The 23,446-nt window shown below is 49.4% G+C and overlaps 1 protein-coding gene across 1 annotated transcript in view; it reads right to left on the reverse strand.

The window, feature by feature from the left end:
• Window positions 1–28: 28 nt before the first annotated feature.
• The window catches only part of LOC107120142 (CBP80/20-dependent translation initiation factor-like), a 90,800-nt gene continuing 67,382 nt past the window's right edge, over window positions 29–23,446 (reverse strand). The window contains exons 5-7 of the mRNA XM_015422789.1: window positions 8,705–8,860; window positions 3,905–3,958; window positions 29–876 (exon numbers count right to left, since the gene is read on the reverse strand). Coding sequence (XP_015278275.1) covers window positions 661–876; window positions 3,905–3,958; window positions 8,705–8,860 — 426 coding nt within the window. The 3' untranslated portion in view covers window positions 29–660. The remainder of the gene's footprint in view (window positions 877–3,904; window positions 3,959–8,704; window positions 8,861–23,446) is intronic.

The raw sequence follows: 23,446 nt of genomic DNA on the forward strand, positions 1-23,446 counted from the left end.
ACCGGGGGTGGGGGTGGGTTTCCAGGGTGGGAAGCCAGATGGAGGGAGACAAAATCTTGACAACAGGAGGAGTGGAAGAAAAGGTGGGTGGGTGGGGGAAAGGAGGGGTCTCTTTGCTTGACAAAAGCTGTCAATTACCAGCGTCTGGTGTGGAACGTGTCTGCCTTTGTCCCCCCCAAGACATCTGCTGTGAGTCGCCTCCCGCCAGTTGGCCGGTGCAGGCCAGGAGAATGCCCGTGAAAGCCATCCGCCCCTGCTCTCCGCCTGGCTATTCAAGCCCTCCGTGTTCTTTCTGAGCCCAAACAATGACCTGGCAGGGTGTGGAGCTGAACAAGCAATGGGTTTAATGAAAAGGGGACCCTAAAACAAAACACAGCAGGGAGGCAGAGAGAGAGAGAGAGGGCTGGCGGCGGCAGCGGCGCGGCGGCACTTGAGGACACGGCTGAAAAGGAAACATGCTTCGCCCCCTCGAACGTATTCTAAAGCATGCTGGGGGTTGTCTTCTTAGGGATCGGATCATAAAGGGTCTCTTGGTCCCTTCTCGGGATGCTGCGTGGCTCAGTTCCTTCCCAAATCCGTTTTCCCCACCCCCGGTGTATTTCTGCTTTTCTTAAAGTGCGTGTCTTCCTTTCCGGCTCTCTCTCGTTCCCTGCCTCCCTTTCAGGCCGTCAGTTTCTGGATTGTCTTGTTGTAATACTGTGTGATGGTGGGTGTCAGCGGGTTCCAATTGTTGGCGTGCAGCTCTATGACCTCGAGGAGGAGGGACCGGGTCAGCATGGACTCCGAGGGGCACAGCATCTTGTCTCGGGCAGTCGCCAGCAGCTCCGTCATCATCTCGGGCAGCTGCTCCTCCAGAAGCCGGCCGGTGCTTTGCAGCTGTTGGGAACGAGAGATACAGGATGCATCAAAACCTGCATGCCCAAGAGCGCAAGGAGCACCCCATAGGAACATAAGAGACGCCAATGTTGGATCAGGCCAAAGGCCCATCCAGTCCAACACTCTGTGTCACACAGTGGCCAAAAATACCAGGTGCCACCAGGAGGTCCACCAGTGGGGCCAGGACATTAGAAGCCCTCCCACTGTTGATCCCCCCCCCCAAGCACCAAGAAGACAGAGCATCACTTGCCCCAGACATAAGAACATAAGAGAAGCCATGTTGGATCAGGCCAATGGCCCATCCAGTCCAACACTCTGTGTCACACAGTGGCCAAAAATACCAGGTGCCATCAGGAGGTCCAGCAGTGGGGCCAGGACATTAGGAGCCACTCCCACTGTCGACCCCCCAAGCACCAAGAAGACAGAGCATCACTTGCCCCAGACTGAGAGTTCCTATCTATACCTTGTGGCTAATAGCCAACCTCTGCTCCATATGTTTATCTAATTCCCTTTTGAAGCCGTCCATGCTTGTAGCCGCCATTACCACTGTATTGATTTATTAATTAAAATATTTATTCCCTGCCTTTCCCATGTGGCTCAAGGTGGCTTACTGTTCCAAATTTCAAAAAAATACCCAGTAAAAGAAAATGCCAAATAACTCCTCCCTGAAGAAAATGCCTCTGTGTGTGTTAAGTGCCATCAAATGGCTTCCAAATTATGGCACCCCTATGAATTAATGACCTCCAAAATGTCCTATCATTAAAAAGCCTTGCTCACATCTTGCAAACTAAAGGCTGTGGCTTCCTTGATCCAGTCAATTCCATATCATGTTGGTAAATCAAGATGGGCAGCCGTGTTAAGTCTATCCGCAGCAGTAGAAATAAAGCAGGAGTCCAGTAGCGCCATAAAAACTAACAAAATATGTGGCAGGGGAGGAGCTTTGTATCTGAAACCCTGAGCTGCGACTCACGAAAGCTCCTACCCTGCCGCCGATTTTGTTACTCTTTAAGGTGCTCCGGGACTCTTGTGCTTTTCTACTATATCATGTTGGGTCTTCCTCTTATCCTGCATCCAGCTTTTCCTCGCATTCTTGTCTTTTCCAGTGACTCTTGTCTTCTCATAATCTGACTAAAGTACGATAGCTTCAGTTTAGTCCATTTCGTTTCTAGGGATTGGGCCTAGAACTCCCTGATTTGTCTTTTGGGTGGTCCACGGTATCTGTAAAACTCTCCTCCAACCAGGGCCGTCTCCAGCTTATTTTGCACCCTAGGCGAGGATCCCTTATCCCCCCCGTGCGCCCACCAATTTTAAAAAATAAATGCATTTTAGGAAGAATGAAAAACACAAATAATCAAGAAACTCCCAGAGTATGGGGCCGGGTGCAGTTTGGTGCCCCTAAGGGCCGTCCCGCTCTAGGCGATCGCCTAGTTCGCCTAGTGAGTGAGCCGGCCCTGCCTCCAACAAATCTCAAAAGAAAACGCCTACGCCCCTTTTAAAAGCCCTTGTGAATATAATGCCCTTGCGATGCCTCCTAAAAATTTCTACGGGCAGTGCCCCCTGCCCAAACTTCTCAGGGAGCCTCTTCCCCAGGGTGGGGACTGCAAGAGAAAAAAAATAAGGTGCTCTTGCAGATGCTGTCTCCGGCTTACCCAATGCCAGCAAGGTTTTCAGGTGCTTTCTGGTCTGCTACTACAATGCCTACTGGTTGTGTGAATAGGAATGAGTACCAGGAGAACGTGTGGCTTGACTAATCTGGAGGAGCAGAAAATACTGTTTTGTGGAGATGCCCTGGTTGGACACTGGCTCTCTGTTTCCACCTTTGCAAAGTCGATGGGGATAAATGGATCCTCATCATTCGGCAGGGCCAGTTCCAAGTTTTGGGGCCCCCGGGCACAGAGTTCCCAAGGCCCCCTATCCTCTTCTACCCACCAGGCCCCCCTATATGCCCCACATTTCCTTCCTCCCACTTGCCTGTGTGCCTTTTCCCCTGACCAATCCACATGCAAAAGAACCTCCTCAGGAAACAGCCATTCCATATACAAAAGAACCTCCTCAGGAAAGCTCCTCTATTAGCATCAGGGCTTTTTTGGTAGAAAAAGCCCAGCCAGAACTCATTAGCATAATAGTCCACACCCAACAGCAGAAGCTCATTACCATATTAGGACACACCCTCATGCCTTCCCTTGGCTTGCCAGGGAGCCACGTGGCTGCGGGGAGCCGGGCAAGCCGGCCCTTGGACAGGCCGGGGAAGGCACGGGGAGGCATTTAAATGCCTCCCTGATCCTTCCAGCCCCCCCCCCCGCCCTTCCACCTTGGAGTTGCTGGGGGGGTCGCTCTCCAGGCCTTCCCTCTGTAGCCACGCACGGAGAGGTTTTGGCTGTAGTGGGCATGGCCAACTCTGAAGCCAGTCGGAACTCCGTTCCTGTGCGTTCCTGCCCAAAAATAGCCCTGGTTAGCATGTTCACAGCCAGGGGGACTCCTACAAGATAACGACTCAGCCCTACCCCACCTTCCTGAGTAGAGATAAATGACCTGCCTACCCTTTTCCTTCTCACCTTGACACAGAGAATACTCCGTCTTTCTGTGTTATACCTCTGAGGATGCCAGTCACAGCTACTGGCGAAACGTCAGGTCCTGCAACGCCGAGACCACGGCCAGGCAGCCTGGAAAATCTGCAACAGCCAATGAACTCCGGCCGCGAAAGCCTTCGACTACATATTTCCCCTGACCGCTTGTGAGCTCTTTCGCTGGCCCTGCTTACTGCTGCCTGCAGCCCTTTCCTCCGTGGTGCTGGGCAGTGAGCGCAGCTGGGAGCAAGGTGGAGATCGAGCAGATAATTGAGTGTGGGGGGGTCTGACAACAGTGGGCTCTGCCAGAAGCCCTGGGAGCCAGCAGCTGCCCCACCTCAGGGTCTACTGATGCCAGCCCTATTGTTCGGACTCAGTGACCCTTCCTTGAGAGCCCCCTGCCTAGATTCGGGATCTGTCCGTGAGGGAGCAGGATAAGAGAGAGCAGCCGAATATCCTACCTCCATGGAACAGCAAAGGACGGCGTCTTCCTTTATGTCCTGAGATTGCAACAACTGTGGAAAACGAAAGCAAACAAAAAAGTGAGGAGAGCATGCCGTTTTACAAAACTTCCCCGTGCTCTGATTCGCGCAGCTAGAAAAAACCCCTCTCTGCTTGCTTGCTTCTTCATCCACCCTTTGGCTACTTGGGAAAAGAAACAGGAGGAGGAAGAGGGTATTTTCTTAGGATGGGGATGAAAAATGTGGCGAAAGGGGCACCCAGGCTTTTCTCAGAAGCTGCGGCAACAGATACCAAGGAAATGTGATTTGCGGCTGTTATCCTTGTGGCCTGTTCTGAAATGTGAAGTTTAGCTGCTAGGACGGGACTCCGCTATTAGATCTTCTGATGTGTGATTCATGATGTAGTGGTGTGGTGGCAATATGGTGTAGTGGTTACCCAGCAGGGCTCTTTTTGCGACAGGAACTCCTTTGCATATTAGGCGACACACCCCTCATGTAGCCAATCCTCCAAGAGCTTATAGCAGCCCCTGTAAGAAGAGCTCTGTAAGCTCTTGGAGGATTGGCTACATTAAGGGTGTGTCCGCCTAATATGCAAAGGAGTTCCTGCTACAAAAAGAGCCCTGTATGGACTAGGATCGGGCGCACCCAGGTTGTAAGTCTCACTCTGCTCTCTGTGACTAGTTGCAGTGTCTCAGCTTGACCTACCTCACAGGACTATTGTGAGGATGAAATGAGGAAGGAAGAGCCATATGTACCGCCCCGACCTGGATAGCCCAGGCTAGCCCGATCTCGTCATATCTCGGAAGCTAAGCAGGGTCGGTCCTGGCTAGTATTTGGAAGGGCGGCCTCCGAGGAACACCAGGGTCATGACGCAGACGAAGGCAATGGCAAACTACCTCTGAAACATCTCTTGCCTTAAAAATAAGTCTAGCTCGCCACCTAGTGGTGCATAACGCTAAAAGAGGGAGAACTTCCGGCTGCCGGACAATCTTAGGATCTTCTGGATACACTCAGAGTACGCGGATCCGATGGTCACAGAGGCAATAGCAAGAATTGTGCTTAAATTCCTGATCTCTAACAATGAAGCCACCACTACACAAAACTTACCGTTTAATGCAGATACAATCCAACAGGTATAGAACCAAACTTTTTTGACACGATCCACATTCGATCACCAAAAATGAACGGAAGCCTTTATCAAACTTTATCGATGCCTAATCATTGTAAAATACAAGTCTTTTAAGCAATGTAGAGCTTTCCCCAGTGTCAGTAATCATGGGCCAGGGAACCAGGGAAACACATTGAGTGTAATTCTCTTAGGACATGTTTTTTCCAGGATGTGCTGTTTTTAAAAAGAACGATGATTGATCAGGTGGCCATTCGTTACCTCTGACCTGGATGGCGCAGGCTAGCTCAGGCTCAGCTCTCAGAAGCTAAGAAGGGTCAGCCTTGGTTAGTACTTGGATGGGAGATCGGCAAGGAAGCCCAGGTTGCTAATAATAATAATTGTACAACATTGTGTGTAGTACAGCCAGGAGATCCTAAGATTGTCTGGCAGCCAGAAGTTCTAGCTCTTTAGTGGTATGCACCATTAGGTGGTGAGCTAGATTTGTTTTTGAGGCAAGAGACGTCTCAGGGGTGGTTTGCTAATTCTTGCCTCCGCATCACGACCCTGGTATTCCCTGGAGGTCGCCCTTCCAATTCCTAGCCAGGGGCTAGCTATGCAGAGGTGGGCAATGGCAAACCAACTCATTTTGTCTCTTGCCTAGAAAACCCTACGCGGTCGCCATAAATCAGCTGCGACTTGACAGTGCTTTCCACATCCTGAGTCATCTGGGAATAACCCAACAACCCTGCAAGGTAAGTTACAGGCCGAGACAGTTTTACTTATTTAAAACATTAACGATTGCTGTCTCCTACCTACTGGCCACCCATCTACCAGTAACCGGGCCATATCCCTCAGTATTAATGGGTCGGACTTTTCACCAGCAGCTATAACTACTGATGTTAAATGTTTATAATGTAAATGTTTTATTGTGTTTTAAACCTTACTGCATTATTTAAGATGATGTGACCCGCCCTGAGCCCACTCACGGGATGGGCAGGAGACAAATATGAAAAATAAATAATTTTTCTAAAAATAACATGGCGATTTGATACAGGTTGGTCAGTTCATGGTGACTGGGGGTGCAGCCTGGGAGGGCAGGGTTTGGGGAAGGGGGAGACCTCAGTGGGGTTATAACGCCAGAGTCCACCCAAGAAAGCAGCCAGTCGTCTGGAGATCAGTTGTGATTCTGGGAGTTCTCCAGGCCCCACCTGGAGGTTGGCAACCCTACAGCCTGACCAGTAGTCTGCACAGTAGGGATTGGAAGCCAAGTCTCTGTAGTTCATCTATTACGTCACAGTAGCTTTTCTTACTTGAAGTAGGCCGTATTGTAAGTCTTGCCTGCTAGATAAATCTCAGAACATGAGAGTATTGATATTGGCCACTAGAAACTACGGGTATAAGCCGCTTTGGGTCCCCGTAGAGTGGAGAGACGGAGTGTGAATGAAGTAAATATGCAAATAAATTCACGTGAAGCCCTTTGAACAATGTTGCTACATAGACGTTAAGTGTGGCTATTATGACTGGCTTCCCGTGATCACACAAGGGGGTAAAAAGCTTTCCCCTTTGAGAAGTACTGCAGATGGAACGCTACGAAAGGCCATGTGGATGGGCTACTAATCCACCTCTTGGCTAGAGTGCCAGAGGAGCAGAATACGCCCCTTGGTAACTCGTGTTCTTTGAGATAATCCTGCAAGGCCCTTTTGCTTATTTGAAAGACTGGCGGTGTTGTTCTAATGCTCAGTGGGCAGGATTAGGTACACTCTCATCGCTTCCTAAGAACAGAAGCAAACACGAATGGGAAAAGTTAAACAAAAAAACGACAGACCGAAGTGACTCAGGGAAATGCTTCCTGCAGTTTGGTTGCAAACTAGACTCTCTGGTCTTCAATAGGATCGGACAGGTAAGCTGAAGAAGGGCGCAGACACGCCAGAAGGTGCTTCTTGTAAGAAGCCGGGGTGACAAATGGGTGGACAGCGGGGCTCTTTTTGTTGTTGTTGTTGTTCAGTCGCACAGTCGAGTCCGACTCTTCGTGACCCCATGGACCAGATACCGCCAGGCCCTCCTGTTTTCTGCCGTCCTCTGAAGTTGGCTCAACTTAAACACGAATGGGAAAAGTTAAACAAAAACGACAGACCAAAGTGACTCAGGGAAATGCTTCCCGCAGTTTGGTTGCAAACCAGACTCTCTGGTCTTCAATAGGATCGGACTGGTAAGCTGAAGAAGGGCGCAGACGCACCAGAAGGTGCTTCTTGTAAGAAGCCAGGGTGACTAATGGGTGGACAGCGGGGCTCTTTTTGTTGTTGTTGTTGTTGTTCAGTCGCACAGTCGAGTCCGACTCTGTGACCCCATGGACAAGATCTCGCCAGGCCCTCCTGTTTTCTGCCGTCCTCTGAAGTTGGCTCAACTTCATGTTTGTTGCATCTATGACACTGTCTAACCATCTCATCCTTTGCCGTCCCCGTCTTCTTTGACCTTCAATCTTTCCCAGCATCAGGGTCTTCTCCAGTGAGTGCTCCCTTCTCATTTGGTGGCCAAAGTATTTGAGCTTCAGTTTCATTATCTGGCCTTCCAGGGAACAGTCAGGGTTGATTTCTTTTAGGATTGACTGATTTGATCTTCTTGCAGTCCAAGGGACTCTCAAGAGTCCAAGGGGCTCTTTTTATTAAGGAGCAAAATGGCTGCCATTATGGGAGCCCAAAGGGCCACCTTTTGTGGAGACCACCCAGGGTCAGGCGGGCAGTGGTGGTGGTGGTGGAGGAGAATCTGTTGGCATTTGCCTCTAAATGAGACAATGTCAATTAATCCAAACATGACTTTTTCTCCATGGGGTTGAATGGCATCTCTCATTTACACTGCAGAAAGTAAAAAGGGATATCCTAGTATTCTCTCTGTGTGTGTGTGTGTGTGTAAACCCTCCCCAAGTCCTGTCAGACCCCAGATCTTTTAGGAATGGGACCTTTGCTACCCCAAACAGTCTTGCTGATTACATCCTGTTCACTGTGTCCTATGAAGGCTGTGCCGAATCTTCGAAGGGGAACGTTTTCGGTATAAAGCAAGACAGCGTCAGGGGCCTCAAACGTTCTCCGAAAGACACCCCCCCCCCCAAAGTTATCTGTTTTATCAGGGCTTTTTTTGTAGAAAAAGCCCAGCAGGAACTCATTAGCATAATAGGCCACACCCAAACGTTCTCCGAAAGACCCCCCCCCCCCAAAGTCCCCCAAAGTTATCTGTTTTATCAGGGCTTTTTTCGTAGAAAAAGCCCAGCAGGAACTCATTAGCATAATAGGCCACACCCAACAGCAGAAACACATTAGCATATTAGGCCACAGCCCTGACAACATAGCTCATTAGCATATTAGGCCACACCCCACATGTTACCAGAAGTGTAGTCATCCAACCACACCCACCTTTTGCTTCTTATTCTGTTTACTTTGTTGTCAAAACCCTGGGCTTTTTTTGTAGCAGGAACTCCTTTGCATGCCAGGCCACACACCCCTAATGTAGCCAATCCTAATGAGTTTCTGCTGCTGGGTGTGGCCTATTATGCTAATGAGTTCCTGCTGGGCGTGGCCAACTCGGGAGCCAGCCAGAACTCCGTTCCTGTGCGTTCCTGCCCAAAAATAGCTCTGCATTTTCTACTGTACTCGTTTGCATCCGTTTGCTATAGAAATGAGACGGAACGAAGGCATTACCTCCCTGAGGCAGGTATAAATGGGGCAGACGAGGACTCGGAAGGGCTCCCCCGTGCTGCTCCTCATGGTCCCGAACACCTCGCAGAGGAAGGTGATGAAGCCCAGCCAGCGCTCCACGTCGCTCTGCTGCAGCTCTTCTCGCCTCGTAAAGTCTTTCTGCGCAGAATGAAACACAGCAAAACAAAAAAAGAGGAGACAGGTAACAGAGGGCATCAAGGGAAGCGAAAATCACCGTGTCTGGGAGCAGGGCGGCAGCTCGCAAAGAACGACACCGAGGGAAAGCCGGAGAGGGCCCGAGTAGGAGAGGCAGCTGGCTCCACGACAGACACGGCAGACATCCATATCAACGGACGGAACACAGGTTCTGCAACAGGGCCTGTTCTAAATTTTGGGGGAGCTCCGGGCACAAAGTGCCCAGGGTTCCCTTCCTCTCCTCCGGCTACCCCCGTGCCTCCCCTCTCATGCCTCCCTTCCCACCCACTGACCCACAGGCCTGTGCATCCTTCCCCCACCCCCTCCCGATCCCTCTCACCACCCACACTCACAGATGCATGTAGTGATGGCCACAGGCACAGACCGCTCTAAAAGGGGATTAGATGGCTTCAAGGAGGAGACTAAATGCCATGGTGACTAAAGGGAACGGCCACATTCAGAGGCAGTCAGCCTCTGTATTCCAGTGCCAGGAGGCAACATCAGGCCTCTATGCCCTGTGGTTGGCCCTCCAGAGGAACTGGCTGGCCCCTGTGTGAGACAGGATGCTGGACTAGATGGACCACTGGTCTGATCCAGCAGGGCTCTTCTTTTGTCCTTATGAAGGCCTCGGCCTCCATGCCCTGTTGTTGGCCCTCCAGAGGACCTGGTTGGCCACTGTGTGAGACAGGATGCTGGGCTGGATGGACCACTGGTCTGACCCAGCAGGGCTGTTTTTATGTTCTCACGCCCATTTCTTGACAATGCTGGGTAGTGCATGCAGCTGTCAGCATGGATGCCACAGTGTTTGCAAGCAAGCAGGCAGGCAGCAGGGGAGGTAGGTGGTCAGTGGCAGTGGCGAATGCGTTCATTGGAATTTTTATCTGACCCGCTCCACAAAGGAGTTTCAGACTAGAATGCTGAAGGTCCACAGAATCATTGGTTGTGTTCAGACCGGTAGTTTGACGTGACACAGTGCTGCCTCTAATTGAACCAGTTTAAAGTGTTGCGGGGCATATCAGCCACACAGCACACCCTGCTGCGGGTTATGCACGGAGACATCCTGTTGTCAAGCATCCACATTACTGCAGCGCCTCAGCCATGGAGCGCACTGCAAAAAAAGTTCAAAATTCATGCACGTGCATACGTGTGCATGCGCCGCCTATGCACATATGCATGTGTGTGCATGCACATGCATGCACATATAGGCAATTTCCCCCTCCCTAGTGGCAGAACGGATTTGCAGGTTCAGACTGCCCAATCCGTTCTGCGTGCACTCCGCCGTGTTCACACATCGGGCCATGTGCAATGAATGCGCAGGGAAATAAAAACATCACTTTGGAGGTGGTGGCTTTTTAACTCCGCTCCAAGCCGTCCTCTGACAGGGTGAGTACGCCCGGGGAAGTGCCTGACAGTTGTGGCTGTGTGACCGGGCCCATTTAATCCATTTGTGAAATGTGCCTCTATTGGGCCAAACTGCCAGTCTAAACGCAACCACTGAATCACAGAGCTGAGATCCTGCTCCATGCAGGATCAGCCTCAGCTATCCCTGACAAGTGTTTGTCCAGCCGCTGCTTGAAGATTGCCAGCGAGGGCCGTCTTCCAATTCAGCGGTATCACCTGACCACTGGCTTTTATTCCTCTCCTGCTTCTGTTGAGGCTCATCATTGGGTTTTCAGGTGCTTTATTTGCAAGGTATTCTCTTCGTCCCTTTACCCCATCTACAGTTCCTTCAACCAACACAAGTCAATGTGGCATGACTCGCAGGGCTCTTTTTGTAGAAAAAGCCCAGCAGGAACTCATTAGCATAATAGGCCGCACCCAACAGCAGAAACTCATTAGCATATCAGGCCACACCCTGACAGCACCGCTCATTAGGCCGCACCCCCATGTTACCAAAAGTGTGGTCATCCAGCCACACCCACCTTTCCCTTCTTACTCTGTTTACCTTGTTTGTTGTCAAAACCCAGGACCTTCTTTGTAGCAGGAACTCCTTTGCATGTTAGGCCACACACCCCTAATGTAACCAATCCTAATGAGTTTCAGCTATTGGGTGTGGCCTATTATGCTAATGAGTTCCTGCTGGGCGTGGCCAACCCAGGAGCCAGCCGGAACTCCGTTCTTGTGTGTTCCTGCCCAAAAATAGCCCTGGGCATGAGCATTTTATCCCTGGGCTAGGGTCTCTGTCTTGGACACAAATGGATTCCAGAGAATGGGTTTTTCCCTGAGGCCTGGACACACAGTAAGGGGCAGCCTGTTAAGGTATAACTAGCTATGCCGTTGGATCCATCACCTGCAGGAGTCTCCGGACGCCTTCTGATTTACCCCAATGTTCCTCTTTCCCAGTCCCAAAATGGCCCCTAAGATCTCAGCTTCCGGGGTAAAACAGTTATCATTGCACTACTGTCTCCTGCAATGGGCTACATCAGCAGGCTTTGGAAGTTGTGATGCACCGTAGCATTTCCAAGGCATGATTGCTGGCTGTTCAGGATAACTGGGTAGGTGCAAGATTATGAGTTAGACAGCAAACAGAAACAGCCGTGCTAAAACAAATGTGGCAGAAAAGGCATGTATTCATTTTGTAGATTTATCAATATATCTTTTTTTTTTTAAGTAGTTTATTTTGATTTTTACATCATATACAAAGTAAATATGTTAGTTTCACAACATTTTTGGAGCATCTTATCCATATATTTCTAACCATCTATCTAGTTTCTGCCATCTTTTCTTAAACACATTATCAAATTTTCCCGCCAGTAACGTATTTATTTTGTCCATTTCTTTTATATCCATGATTTTTATAATTAAGTCTTCTCTATCTGGTAATTTATCAGATTTCCAGCATTTTGCTATAGCTATTCTAGCGCTTGTGAGAATATAGAGTATCAAGCGTGCATTGTTATAATTTATTCTGTCAGGCAAGATGTTTAGTAAATATTCTTAACTAGGAAAAAGGCCCGTTGTGGAAATAAATACAACGGCCTCTAGAAAGAGGCTCTGGGCCTCAGTGTCAATTTGCTGTGGTGACTTCAGCAGGGTATAATGACACTAAGTCCACCATTTTCTCCAGAGGAACTGATCTCTGCTACCTAAAGAACAGTTGTAATTTTAAGTGATCTCCAGCCCTCATCTGGAGACTGGCAACAATGGTTCCCCAGAAGGGAATGGTTGGTTTGGAGGGTGGAATCTATGGCTTTGTACCTGTCCGAGGTCCCACATCTCCTGAAACCTCACCCTCTCCAGGCTCCATCCCGCATATCTCCAGGAATTTCCCACCTGGAGTTGGCAACCTATCTTCTTTGCAGCCAATCATCAACCTACCTTTATTTTCCCCTCACTCTTCAGCTTTCCACCCCCCACATACCTGCAGCCTCTCCCGTGCTCTGAAGCCCTGACTGCTACGTCACATTGGCTGTCATACAGGGGCCACCTCAGCAGCATATAAGGATACAGAGCCCACCATTTTCTCCAGGGGAACTGATCTCTGCCATCTAGAAAGCAGTTGTAATTCTGAGTGATCTGCAGCCCTCACCTGGAGATTGGACACATTTTACCTCAGAACAGAAAACTGTTTAGAATGTTAGAGGCAAAAGCCAATTAAGTCGCATATGCAAATGACCTCTGTGTTCTGAGGCAAAGGGCAATAAGGCTGCATATGCAAATAACCTCTGTGTTCTGATTGGCTATGGGGGGGGACAGTAAACTGTTTAGAACGTTGGAGGCGAGACTCAAGCAATGCAGCCAGTGGATAGGGACAGATTCTGAGTGACACACCAGGGTGCCAACCAATTCCGGAGCGTGTGGAATGTTCTAGAGAAGTGCCACCACCATTCGGCTTTTATATATAAGGGAGATTCTCAACCCAGCCAAATCTGAGGATATTTAATTCTGGAGACTAGAGACATGAAGGGACAAGACAAATTTTTCTACAAACCTGAAAAATGACCCAGGTGTGCATAAAATTCTGAAATCTAAATTTAAAAATGGAGGAGGGTTGTTTTTTTTTTTTTAAAAAAAACCCCCAAATGATAAAAGTAGCAATTGTTGCTTTAAGAAACAAATGCCCTCAGTAGCTGTTGCTAGGCAACCACAACAGTACTGCCAGCATTCCATACTTGATTTCTTTCAGTAAAAGGTAGGGCCCTTTCTGGGGTTGTTTTGGCTTTTGAGAGAGGGCTCAGCAGGGGAGAATCTATGGAGGCTTATAGGAAAGGTAAAGAAGCAATATCTTTAATCCACCATTTTAAGAGCTGTGACGCATAGAGTCAAAAATAGAGAAAAGCTACAGAGAAACTATCCCTTGCCCAAACAGGGTCATTTCTGACATTCCATTTGTTAACAGAAATACAGCAGTAAGCATTTACATTAATTTTTTTCATGTAAAAGCTTGCTTAAAGGTAGAGCGCAGCTCACATATTAAGGCAGTACACTGATCATATATTAAAAAAGAACTGGGCAACAATGAGCAATTACTGGAGATAATTTTAACTTAATGCAGGGAGACATTTGTAATTACGTGCATCTGTTAAAAAACTGTTTACTATTTGTCAGCAATTTGCACTGTGGTCACTTGTCAGCGGTAGTTTATTTTAAAATAGCCATAATTTTTAAAAGCAGTATGTATGGGAAAGCTTCAGAGATTCAATATCTGGTTTTGGTTGTTGGCTGGAGAATGCAGTTCACCAGTGAGTCACTCCTGTAATTAAAATTTTAAAATGGGAAAGGCTTTTGCCTGAGTCTACCTGTGTGAGTCAGAGCTTGGTTATACCTTAAAGCCGTCATGAGTCTGCCAACCAAAATGGCACCCGCATGGTGAGTTCTCTCCCTCTCTGCCATTCTTGCCTGCTGCTGTTATGGTGGTAGAGAAGTAAACTAAAAAAAATCTGTCATTGGCACAACATCAAGCCACTCTAGGAATCACCAGAAACTTTATAGAGTTTCTGGCAATTCCTACAGTAGCATCACACATCTTCTGGGTTTTTCCTCATGCCAATGACGCCCCTCCATGTCCCTGCCTCCCCAGATTCCTGCCAGTTGCTAGGGATGGGCACAAACTGGCTCATGAATTAAAGTTCATTACGAATTTCGGCTGGTTTGTGGTTCGTGAGTGAAATTCGTGGAAGGAGGGCTCCAGAGCAAACTAACTTATGCAGCAGCCAAATCGCTCACTCACAATTTTAATGCCAGTAGCTCACAAAGTAGAATTTTTGCTCACAAGACTCCACAGCTTGGAAGGAGCATTACTGGGGAGTCGGGACCCCTGCCCTGTTGAAGTCCCGGAGACTCAAGTGTGTCCTTTACATTCCCCCATTTAAGAACTGCTTACCAAAGGCTGGATCTTGACCCAAGCATTTCTAAAACCCTCTCTCCACCAGCAAGTCCTTCTATAATAACATCCAGAAACCGAGTCTTTTAAAAAGCCCAGCCCGGTATGCTTTTCATCTTCACTAACAAACTCCTGGAGGTTTTATGTTTTGACTACGGCCGGAGAGACGGGTCTGTTGCCAGCTCGACAGCTCCGAACAGAAAATACACCTTTCCTTATTTACCGCTGGCAGTGGGCAGCCTTTGGCAATTGGAAGTCCGCACTGGGGGTGCTTAAAAGAGACAGTGAAGCCGGCCAGATAACCAAGGATATACGAACTGCGGGACCCACCAGCAGCCTTTGTCGGCTTCCCTTTATTTTGAGCTCTCCTCCATGCCAACAAAGCCCTTCAAAGCTAATGTCCCTCATAATACAAATAAAACACAACAACATTCCCCCCCCCCAAATGGCTGAGGAACACCAGAAACACCCAGATAACAGGAAGGGTTTTGAGAGACTGGAAGCTTTATATATGCATATCGGAATCTATCTCTGCACGTTTTTATCTATATTTGCAGCAATACGAATCTGAAGACGAAAATACACGACGAATTGAATTCAAAGAGCGAAGAGCTGCCTACAGTATACCACATATGTATCTTCCGTCCTGTTTTTATAGTCCTGTCCATGGCCCACTTAACTCAGTTGTGAGTGCGCCCTCTAAGCTGAGTTCGTGTGAGCTAGCTCACAATTTTTTTAGCCTCTGGCTCACACATTGTCTGTCTTAGCTCAGGAAGGAGGGCTCCAGAGCAAACGAATTTATGCAGCGGCCAAATCGCTCTCTCAATTTTAACGCCAGTAGCTCACAAAGTAGATTTTTTTTGCTCACAAGACTCCACAGCTTAGAGGGAGCATCAGTTGTGAGTAGACTGAGAAGTATCTAATGTCTGTGAACACTCTGAAAATATTATCTTCTTTTCGGCCGGGTGAATTCTGCACTGAAACAACCCTAATTCTGCACCCCGGGCACCTGTATTTCAACAATTCTGCTTATGTATGTTGCGTTACCTACAGTACAATCCTAAACAAAGTTACACCCTTCCAAGTGCATTGACGTCACTGAAGGGAAGAGGCTTTAGGGTTGCCAGGTCTGGGTTGGGAACTACCTGGAGACTTGGGGGGTGGAGCCTGGGGAGGGTGGGGTTTGGGGCAGGGGAGGGACTTCAGTGGAGTATAATCCCACAGAGTCCGTCTTCTAAAGCAGCCGTTTTCTCCAGGGGAACTGACCTCTATAACCTGTAGACCAGTTGAAGTTCCAGAAGATCTCCAGCCATCACCTGGAGATTACATGAACACATGAAGCTGCCTTCTACTGAGTCAGACCCTTGGTCCATCAAAGTCAGTATTGTCTACTCAGACTGGCAGTGGCTCTCCAGGGGCTTAGGCTGAGGTCTTCCACATCACCTCCTACCTGGTCCTTTTAACTGGAGATGCCGGGGACTGAACCCGGGACCTTCTGCATGCCAAGCAGATGCTCTGCCAGTGAGCCACAGCAACCCTACCCCCTGATGTACATACATAAGTGCTGTAAAGTCACAACTGACTTACGCAAACCCCAGCAAGGGGCTTTCAAGGCAAGTGAGAAGCAGAGGTGGTTTGCCATTGCCTTCCTCTGCATAGCAACCCATCCATGTAGGGACTCTGCTTAGCTTCCGAGATCTCACAAAATCAGGCTGCGCCATACCATTCCACATGCCAGTACTGGTTTACTGCCTCTGAATATGGAGGTTCCCTTTAGTCACCATAGCTAGTGGTCATAAGAACCTAAGAGAAGCCACTGTTGCATCAGGCCAATGGCCCATCTAGTCCAACACTCTGTCACACAGTGGCCAAAAACACCAGGTGCTGTCAGGAGGTCCACCAGTGGGGCCAGGACACTAGAAGCCCTCCCACTGTTGCCCCCATCCCCCAAGCACCAAGAATACAGTGCATCACTTGCCCCATGGATCACTCTTCCATGGATGGACCTTTCCCCTTATGTGAGAGAACACTGATGGATCGATCTTGTCATGTGGGAGGAAGTCAAGCGGTACATATGGTGGGCACCCTTACAGTGCCCACCATATGTACTCCCTTTTGGGGTTACCATCAGAATACCATCAGAACGTTGAAAGACATTCCATTTGAAATAAGACAAAGGAGAAAGAAATATAAAGAATTAATTCTTTTTCTACAGACAAAGGCAATTGGATATAGATGGTTAACTCCAGAAGGCGTAACCTTCAAAATTAAGGATAAAAAAGAAAAGATTGACTCTGTCCAGAAAGCACGGGAATTTCTAAGAGTCCAGATGGGAGGGCCAGGGAAGAAAGGAGAAAAAGGGGAGGGCAGTGAGTCCAATGACGAGCTGGACTCGGACTCCTCCAGGGAGGACTCTCTTTCAGAGACAGGGGCGGCGGCCCCTAAAAGTCCTTATAAGCTTCGAAAGAGACTAGGCAAGGAGAAGTAAAGGCTGAAGGACTCTGAACTGTGCCTTTAAAAGGGTTGAAGTGAGATGCTTTGGGGTGTTTCTGTATAACAGTTGAATTTAAGATATGAAAAAGATAACTCCCTTTTTGGGGCAACCCTCGACTCTATTCCCCTAAAGAGCTTTGCTTTTGAGAATGCACTGAGAAGTCAACTTCTGTGCTCATGTCATCTTAACCCCTTCCTGTCCCCCCAGCTGAGAGGTGATCCGATAGGTGACATCTTCAAGTACTTGAAGGGCTGTCATAGAGAGAGGATGGTGCAGAGTTGTTTTCTGTTGCCCCAGGAGGTCGAGCCAGAACCAACGGGTTGAAATTAAAGCAGAAGAGTTTTCAGCTAAACATTAGGAAGGACAATTAGAACGGTTCCTCAGTGGACTAGGCTTCCCCAGGAGGTGGTGGGCTCTCCTTCTTGGGAGGTTTTCAAACAGAGGCTAGATGGCCACCTGACCAGCAATGCGGACCCTGTGAATTTAGGCAGATTGTGAGAGGGAGGGCAGGGAGGGTTGCCAGGTTGGTGGAGGGGTTAAGTGCGCGGACTCTAATCTGGGAGAATCGGGTTTGATTCCCCCACTCCTCCACTTGCACCTGCTGGATGACCTTGGGCAAGCCGTAGTTCTGATATGAGCTGTTCTCGAAAAAGAGCAGTTTCTGTCAGAGCTCTCTCAGCCCCACCTACCTCACCGGGTGTCTGTGGTGGGGAGGGGAAGGGAAAGGAGTCTGTAAGCCGCTCTGAGACTCCTTTGGGTAGTCAAGGGCAGGGTATAAATCCAATCTCTTCTTCTTCTTCTTTTACCTCACAGGGTGTCTGTGGTGGGGAGGGGAAGGGAAAGGAGTCTGTAAGCCGCTCTGAGACTCCTTTGGGTAGTCAAGGGCAGGGTATAAATCCAATCTCTTCTTCTTCTTCTTTTACCTCACAGGGTGTCTGTGGTGGGGAGGGGAAGGGAAAGGAGTCTGTAAGCCGCTCTGAGACTCCTTTGGGTAGTCAAGGGCAGGGTATAAATCCAATCTCTTCTTCTTCTTCTTTTACCTCACAGGGTGTCTGTGGTGGGGAGGGGAAGGGAAAGGAGTCTGTAAGCCGCTCTGAGACTCCTTTGGGTAGTCAAGGGCAGGGTATAAATCCAATCTCTTCTTCTTCTTCTTTTACCTCACAGGGTGTCTGTGGTGGGGAGGGGAAGGGAAAGGAGTCTGTAAGCCGCTCTGAGACTCCTTTGGGTAGTCAAGGGCAGGGTATAAATCCAATCTCTTCCTCTTCTCTTGTTCAGTGCTTAGTTCTTGTGGCCCCTCCTTACGCACCCGGGGTAATGCCAATCACCACTTTGGGGTCAAGAAGGAATTGTCTTCCAGGCCAGATTGGCCCAGGGATCATGGAAGTTTTCTGCCTTCTTCTGGCCGCAGAGCAGGGATCAGTGGGGAGGGGGGGAGGTATTTGTGGATTTCCTGCATTGTGCAGGGGCTGGACTAGGTGACCCTTCCAGCTCTGTGTTTTTATGTGGCTGTGCAGGACTGACAGAATGCCAGGACAGAAACAGCTAGACCGGTGCCAATCCACAGAAATCCAGTCATGTCATTAAATCCTATGTGCAGAAAATTCGTGCATGGCTGTCACGCAGGCTCACAGCGGCTCCACTGTTGCCGACGCCTTAAAATAATTCTCGTCGTTAAGTTTAAAGAAAAAAAAATGCTAAAATCTACCGCCCTTGGGAGGTAGCTGAAACTCTGGGAAGGCCTCTCAGACGAGTTTGTGTTGCGGCGTGAAAAGCCCGTCTGCTGCCAAATGTAAGCGAGAGCCGTGCTCAGAGGCTTCCGACAGGTGGGGGAGGAAAGGGGCCCGTGTATGTGCAAGCGGGCGAGAGAAAAGGTGGCACCTACGGAACAAGGGACGCAGGGTTCCCGATAAAGAACAGATAAAAGTCTGTCTCCCGTATTCTCGGTAATGTGCTCATAACACCAATGGGAACAGTATTCCAAGGAACTGTGAGTCCACAACAGAATGCCAGACAAAGGAAACGAGGACGCGAATGCTACTATGAAACTCATGCCCACACACCGAGAATCTGGCCCCGTTTTAAACAAGAGGGGCTGTTCCGTAGCATTTGCCTGGATTCTGTCTTGCCATGCTGCGGGAGGTGCTTGGCCAGCAGAGGATGCTGATGGCCACAAGAATCGGGGCCTATTTCATCTAAACACAGGGTTACCACCCTCCAGGTGGCACCTGGAGATTTCGCACTATTACAATTCATCTCCAGACGACAAAGGTCAGTTCCCCTGGAGAAAATGGCTGCTTTGGAGGGTGGCCGCTGTGGCATTAAATACCACCGAGGTCTCACCCTTCACCAAACCCTGCTCTCCCCATTATTCACCCCCCCAAATCTCCAGGTGTTTCGTGACCCAGAGGCTGGCAACCTTGCACTAGCAGTGGAGGAGGAGGTGATTGGATTTATACCCCGCACTTCACTACCCAAAGGAGAGCGGCTTACAGTCTCCTTTCCCTTCCCCACAACAGACACCCCGTGAGGTAGGTGGGGGCTGAGAGAGCTCCCTTGAGAACTGCCCTTGAGAGAACAGCTCTGAAAGAACTTGTGACTGACCCAAGGTCACACCAGCAGCTGCATGTGGAGGAGTGGGGGGAATCAAACCCGGTTCTCCCAGATTAGAGTCCACTCTCCTAACCACTACACCAAACTGGCTCTCAGTGGAGAAACTTGCCCCTGTTCAATGCACCACAGTAAACTGGGTGGCGGAGAGGAGGGACTCCAGACTTGGATAGCCCAGGCTGCTCTAATCTCATCAAATCTCAGAAGCTAAGCAGGGTTGGCCCTGGTTGGTTCTTGAGTGGGAGACTACCAGGAAAGTCCAGGGTTGCTATGCAGAGGTAGGTGACCCTGAACCACCTTTGTATGCCTTTTGTCTTTCTGCCCTGACGTGGTTAGTCCAGGCTAGTACCATCTCAGCAGATCTCAGAAGCTACGCAGAGCTGGTTCTGGTTGGTACTTGGATGGGAGACCACCAAGAAAGCCCTGGGCAAACCACTCTGTTCATCTCTCGCCTCGAAAACCCCATGAGGGTTGCCGTAAGTCGGCTGTGGACTGATGGCACTTCCCACCGTCACCAACTGGGGGTGGTGGTGCGCAACTGAATGCTCTTCCGCCCCAGTATGATCAGATTGTGCCATCACACCTTCCGTATCCTCCTAACTGGCCCATGACCAATCTACATGAAGGGCCGCTGCCATCCAAATAGGCCTCTTCGTGACCTTAGAGGTCTTCTGTTGGGGCTGGGTTGCCGACTGTGGGTTGAGACATTCCTGGAGACTTGGTGGTGGAGCCTAGGGAGGGGAGGGGAGAGAAGACCCTCTAGAACTTCAGTTTCTCCTGGACTCTATGGTATACCATAGAGTCCGCCCTCCGAAGCGGCCATATCTGCCAGGAGAACTGACCTCTATTGCCTGGAAATCAGTCATAATCTCAGAACTCCTGCTGCCACCTGGAGGTTAGCAAATCCAGCTGGAACCTGACTCAATGGGTGCGTTCAGATGGGGCGTTTCAGCCGTCATAAACTGTACCGGTTGGAACCGGTGCAGTTTATGCCGGCTGAAACGCGATCACACTTACCTCCTGTCTGCGGAGCCCATCGCTGTATGCCCGTTCACATGCAGCGGGCGTCGGCGTTTTTGTTTTTGTTTTAACTCAGTTTGAGCATGCGCATTGGCAGCCATCCACAGAATGGCGATCTTCACGCATGCGCAAAACACCCCGTCTTACATTTAAAGTTTAAAGGTAAGGACTTAGCTTTAAAGTTTAAAGACCAAACTGGCCTCCCTGAGGTCTCTGTGTCCTCCAAAACCTTAAACTAAGGACCTTTCCTTTTTTTAAAAAAACAAACGCCGGGGCGAAGCTTCGCCCAAGCGCATATCGCCGACCTAACAAAAAAAAATGGCGGGCGAAAATCGGAAGCCTCGGGTTTCCGAACGGAAGTGGCTCTACAACGTTGGAGAGCGATCAGATGGGGGGTAAAGTGATTACAACCCATGCACTCAGGATACCACCATTTGGGGACCTAGTGGAAGAATACAACGGTGTAAAGCTCTTTGCAACGGTTAGGGACGGAAGGCAGATGTTCGCCATATGAACGCCGGTAAGTACACCGATTCCAACCGGCACTTATACCGTTGCAAATGCCCCGTCTGAACGCACCCAATATGTCAACCGTGACTCAAACATAGAGGGTTTTTTTTTCCTTCTGGAGAGGGTTTTTGAAGTAACGGCGGCCGGACTGGCCTCAAAGTATTCTTCTGGACTCCCCACTCCTCCCCTTGAGATGTAGGGTTGCCAGTTCCAGGTTGGCAAATTCCTGGAGATTTTGGAGATGGATTCCGGGGAGGGGGTGTTTGAGGGCCTGGAGGTTGGCAAGTGGGGCAATAATGCCATAGAGCCCACCTTTCAAAGGGGCCATCTCCTCCACAGGAACTGGTCCCTGTGGCCTGGAGTTCTGTCTCAATCCCAGGAGATCTCCAGCCACCGCCTGGAGGTTGGCAACCCTATCCAGACATCGGGTTAAGACGAGACTCTCTCACAAGGACAGGAGAGGATTTTGCCGTACTGGGGCTCGACCTGCTGCCCCCATTTGATTGGTTCGTCGTTCTAATATTACCCTGTTTTAACTGGACATTTGAGGCTTTTCCTGTCGTCTCCGATTGTTTGATTCTTATGAATTGTTTTACTGTTGATTTTTTTTTTTTAAAGCCAACTTTGGGCAGTCTTAAGCGGAAAGTCAGGGTCACGAGGTTCCTAAATACACAAACAAAGGGATAAAACAAGATATCGAGGCCTTTTTCAGCCCACCTTTTTTTACCCCTTGTATTTGCCTTAGTAATAAGCTGGCTACAACCAACATCTTCCCTTTTCCCTTTGAAACCTCTCTCTCTCTCTCTCTCTCTCTCTCTCTCTCTCTCTCTCTCTCGCACACACACACACACACACAAAACACTGAGTATCCTCTTCATAAGGCAGAGGTGCCACGGAGTCTAGAGGGTGCATTCAGGTCAGCAGAAACCGAGAGCCAGGGGAACTAAACGCGTCAGAGCGAGGGCATGCGTGCGCAGAGTGGCATTTCCCCTTGCAACCTTTACCACCGTCGCTAGCCTTTCACAAAAGAGACAGAACCTGGATTGGAAATGTGCGGGACGACGCCCTTATTAAGCTTGGGGGGGGGGGGGGGTAAACAGCAACTGGAGAAAGAGACGGGAGACTGTGGTAGCCTTTTCCAAGCACCGGGAGGGATCTTTTCTGGAACTGGTTTTAAAGGCTTCGCTTCCTCCCTTGCCTTACGATCCCGCCATGGCAGGCGTTACTGCTTCGGAAACTGGGTTTCCCCAACACTAAGTTTCACTGCTTTCATTTCCTTCCCATTGAAGCTCTTTCGTCCCACCAGGAGGCAATGACAGAACCTCAGGGCACATAACTAATAATATTTAATATAGTTTATTTATTTCACTTATACCCAGCCTTTCTTCCCAGGGGGGACCCAAAGAATGTAAGAACATCAGAAGAGCCCTGCTGGATCAGACCAGTGGTCCATCTAGTCCAGCATCCTGTCTTACACAGTGGCCAGCCAGTTCCTCTGGAGGGCCAACAACAGGGCAGAGGGGCCAAGGCCTTTATAAGAACATCAAAAGAGCCCTTCTGGATCAGACCAGTGGTCCGTCTAGTCCAGCATCCTGTCCCACACAGAGGCCAACCAGTTCCTCTTGACGGCCAACAACAGGGCAGAGAGGCCTAGGCCTTCATAAGAACATAAGAAGAGCCCTGCTGGATCAGACCAGTGGTCCACCTAGTCCAGCATCCCGTCTCACACAGAGGCCAACCAGTTCCTCTGAAGGGCCAACAACGGCACAGTTGCCTCCTGGCTCTGGGATTCAGATTAGTGCCTCTGAACGTGGAGGTTCCCCTCAGTCACCATGGCCAGTAGCCACTGATGGGCCTATCCTCCAGCTGACACTGTTAATCTCTCCCCTGTTTTATCCTCACAACAGGCTGGTGAGGCTGAGAGTGTGTGACTGGCCCAAGGTCGCCCAGCGCGCTTCCTCTGCAGAGTGGAGTTCTGAACCTGGGTCTCCCAGATCCTAGTCTAAGACTCTAATCACACTGGCTGTCGTGATAGAACCTCAAGGAACATAACAAATAGTTATGCACTTTCCCTTAATGTTGACAGTACTTTTATGTATTATCTCGATAATCTTCACAACACCTTTGTAAAGTAGGCCTGCCCAACCATCATACCTTGTTTTGGAATAGGAGGATGGGGGGGGGGGTTGTTTCATGCTATGAATTCAAGGCTAAGTTTAAATTTTCATTAGGCCCATATCAATTAGCAAGGGCTTTCTGGAAGGGAAAGGTCTTCTTTAACACATGACCTCAAAACTCCCTTGTTTCTTTGTAATTGTACAAGCGCAAGGATTTGTGGGAGCATCTCATTGTGGTGTAGTGGTTAAGTGCGCGGACTCTAATCTGGGAGAACCGGGTTTGATTCCCCACTCCTCCACTTGCACCTGGCTGGATGACCTTGGGCAAGCCTAGCTCTGATAAGAGCTGTTCTTGAAAAAGAGCAGTTTCTGTCAAGAGCTCTCTCAGCCCCGCCTACCTCACAGGGTGTCTGTTGTGGGGAGGGGAAGGGGAAGGAGTTTGTAAGCCGCTCTGAGACACCTTTGGGTAGTGAAGGGCA

The sequence above is a fragment of the Gekko japonicus genome, unplaced genomic scaffold, assembly GCF_001447785.1.
Source record: "Gekko japonicus isolate JY-2015 unplaced genomic scaffold, Gekko_japonicus_V1.1 scaffold3650, whole genome shotgun sequence".
Lineage (NCBI taxonomy): Eukaryota > Metazoa > Chordata > Lepidosauria > Squamata > Gekkonidae > Gekko > Gekko japonicus.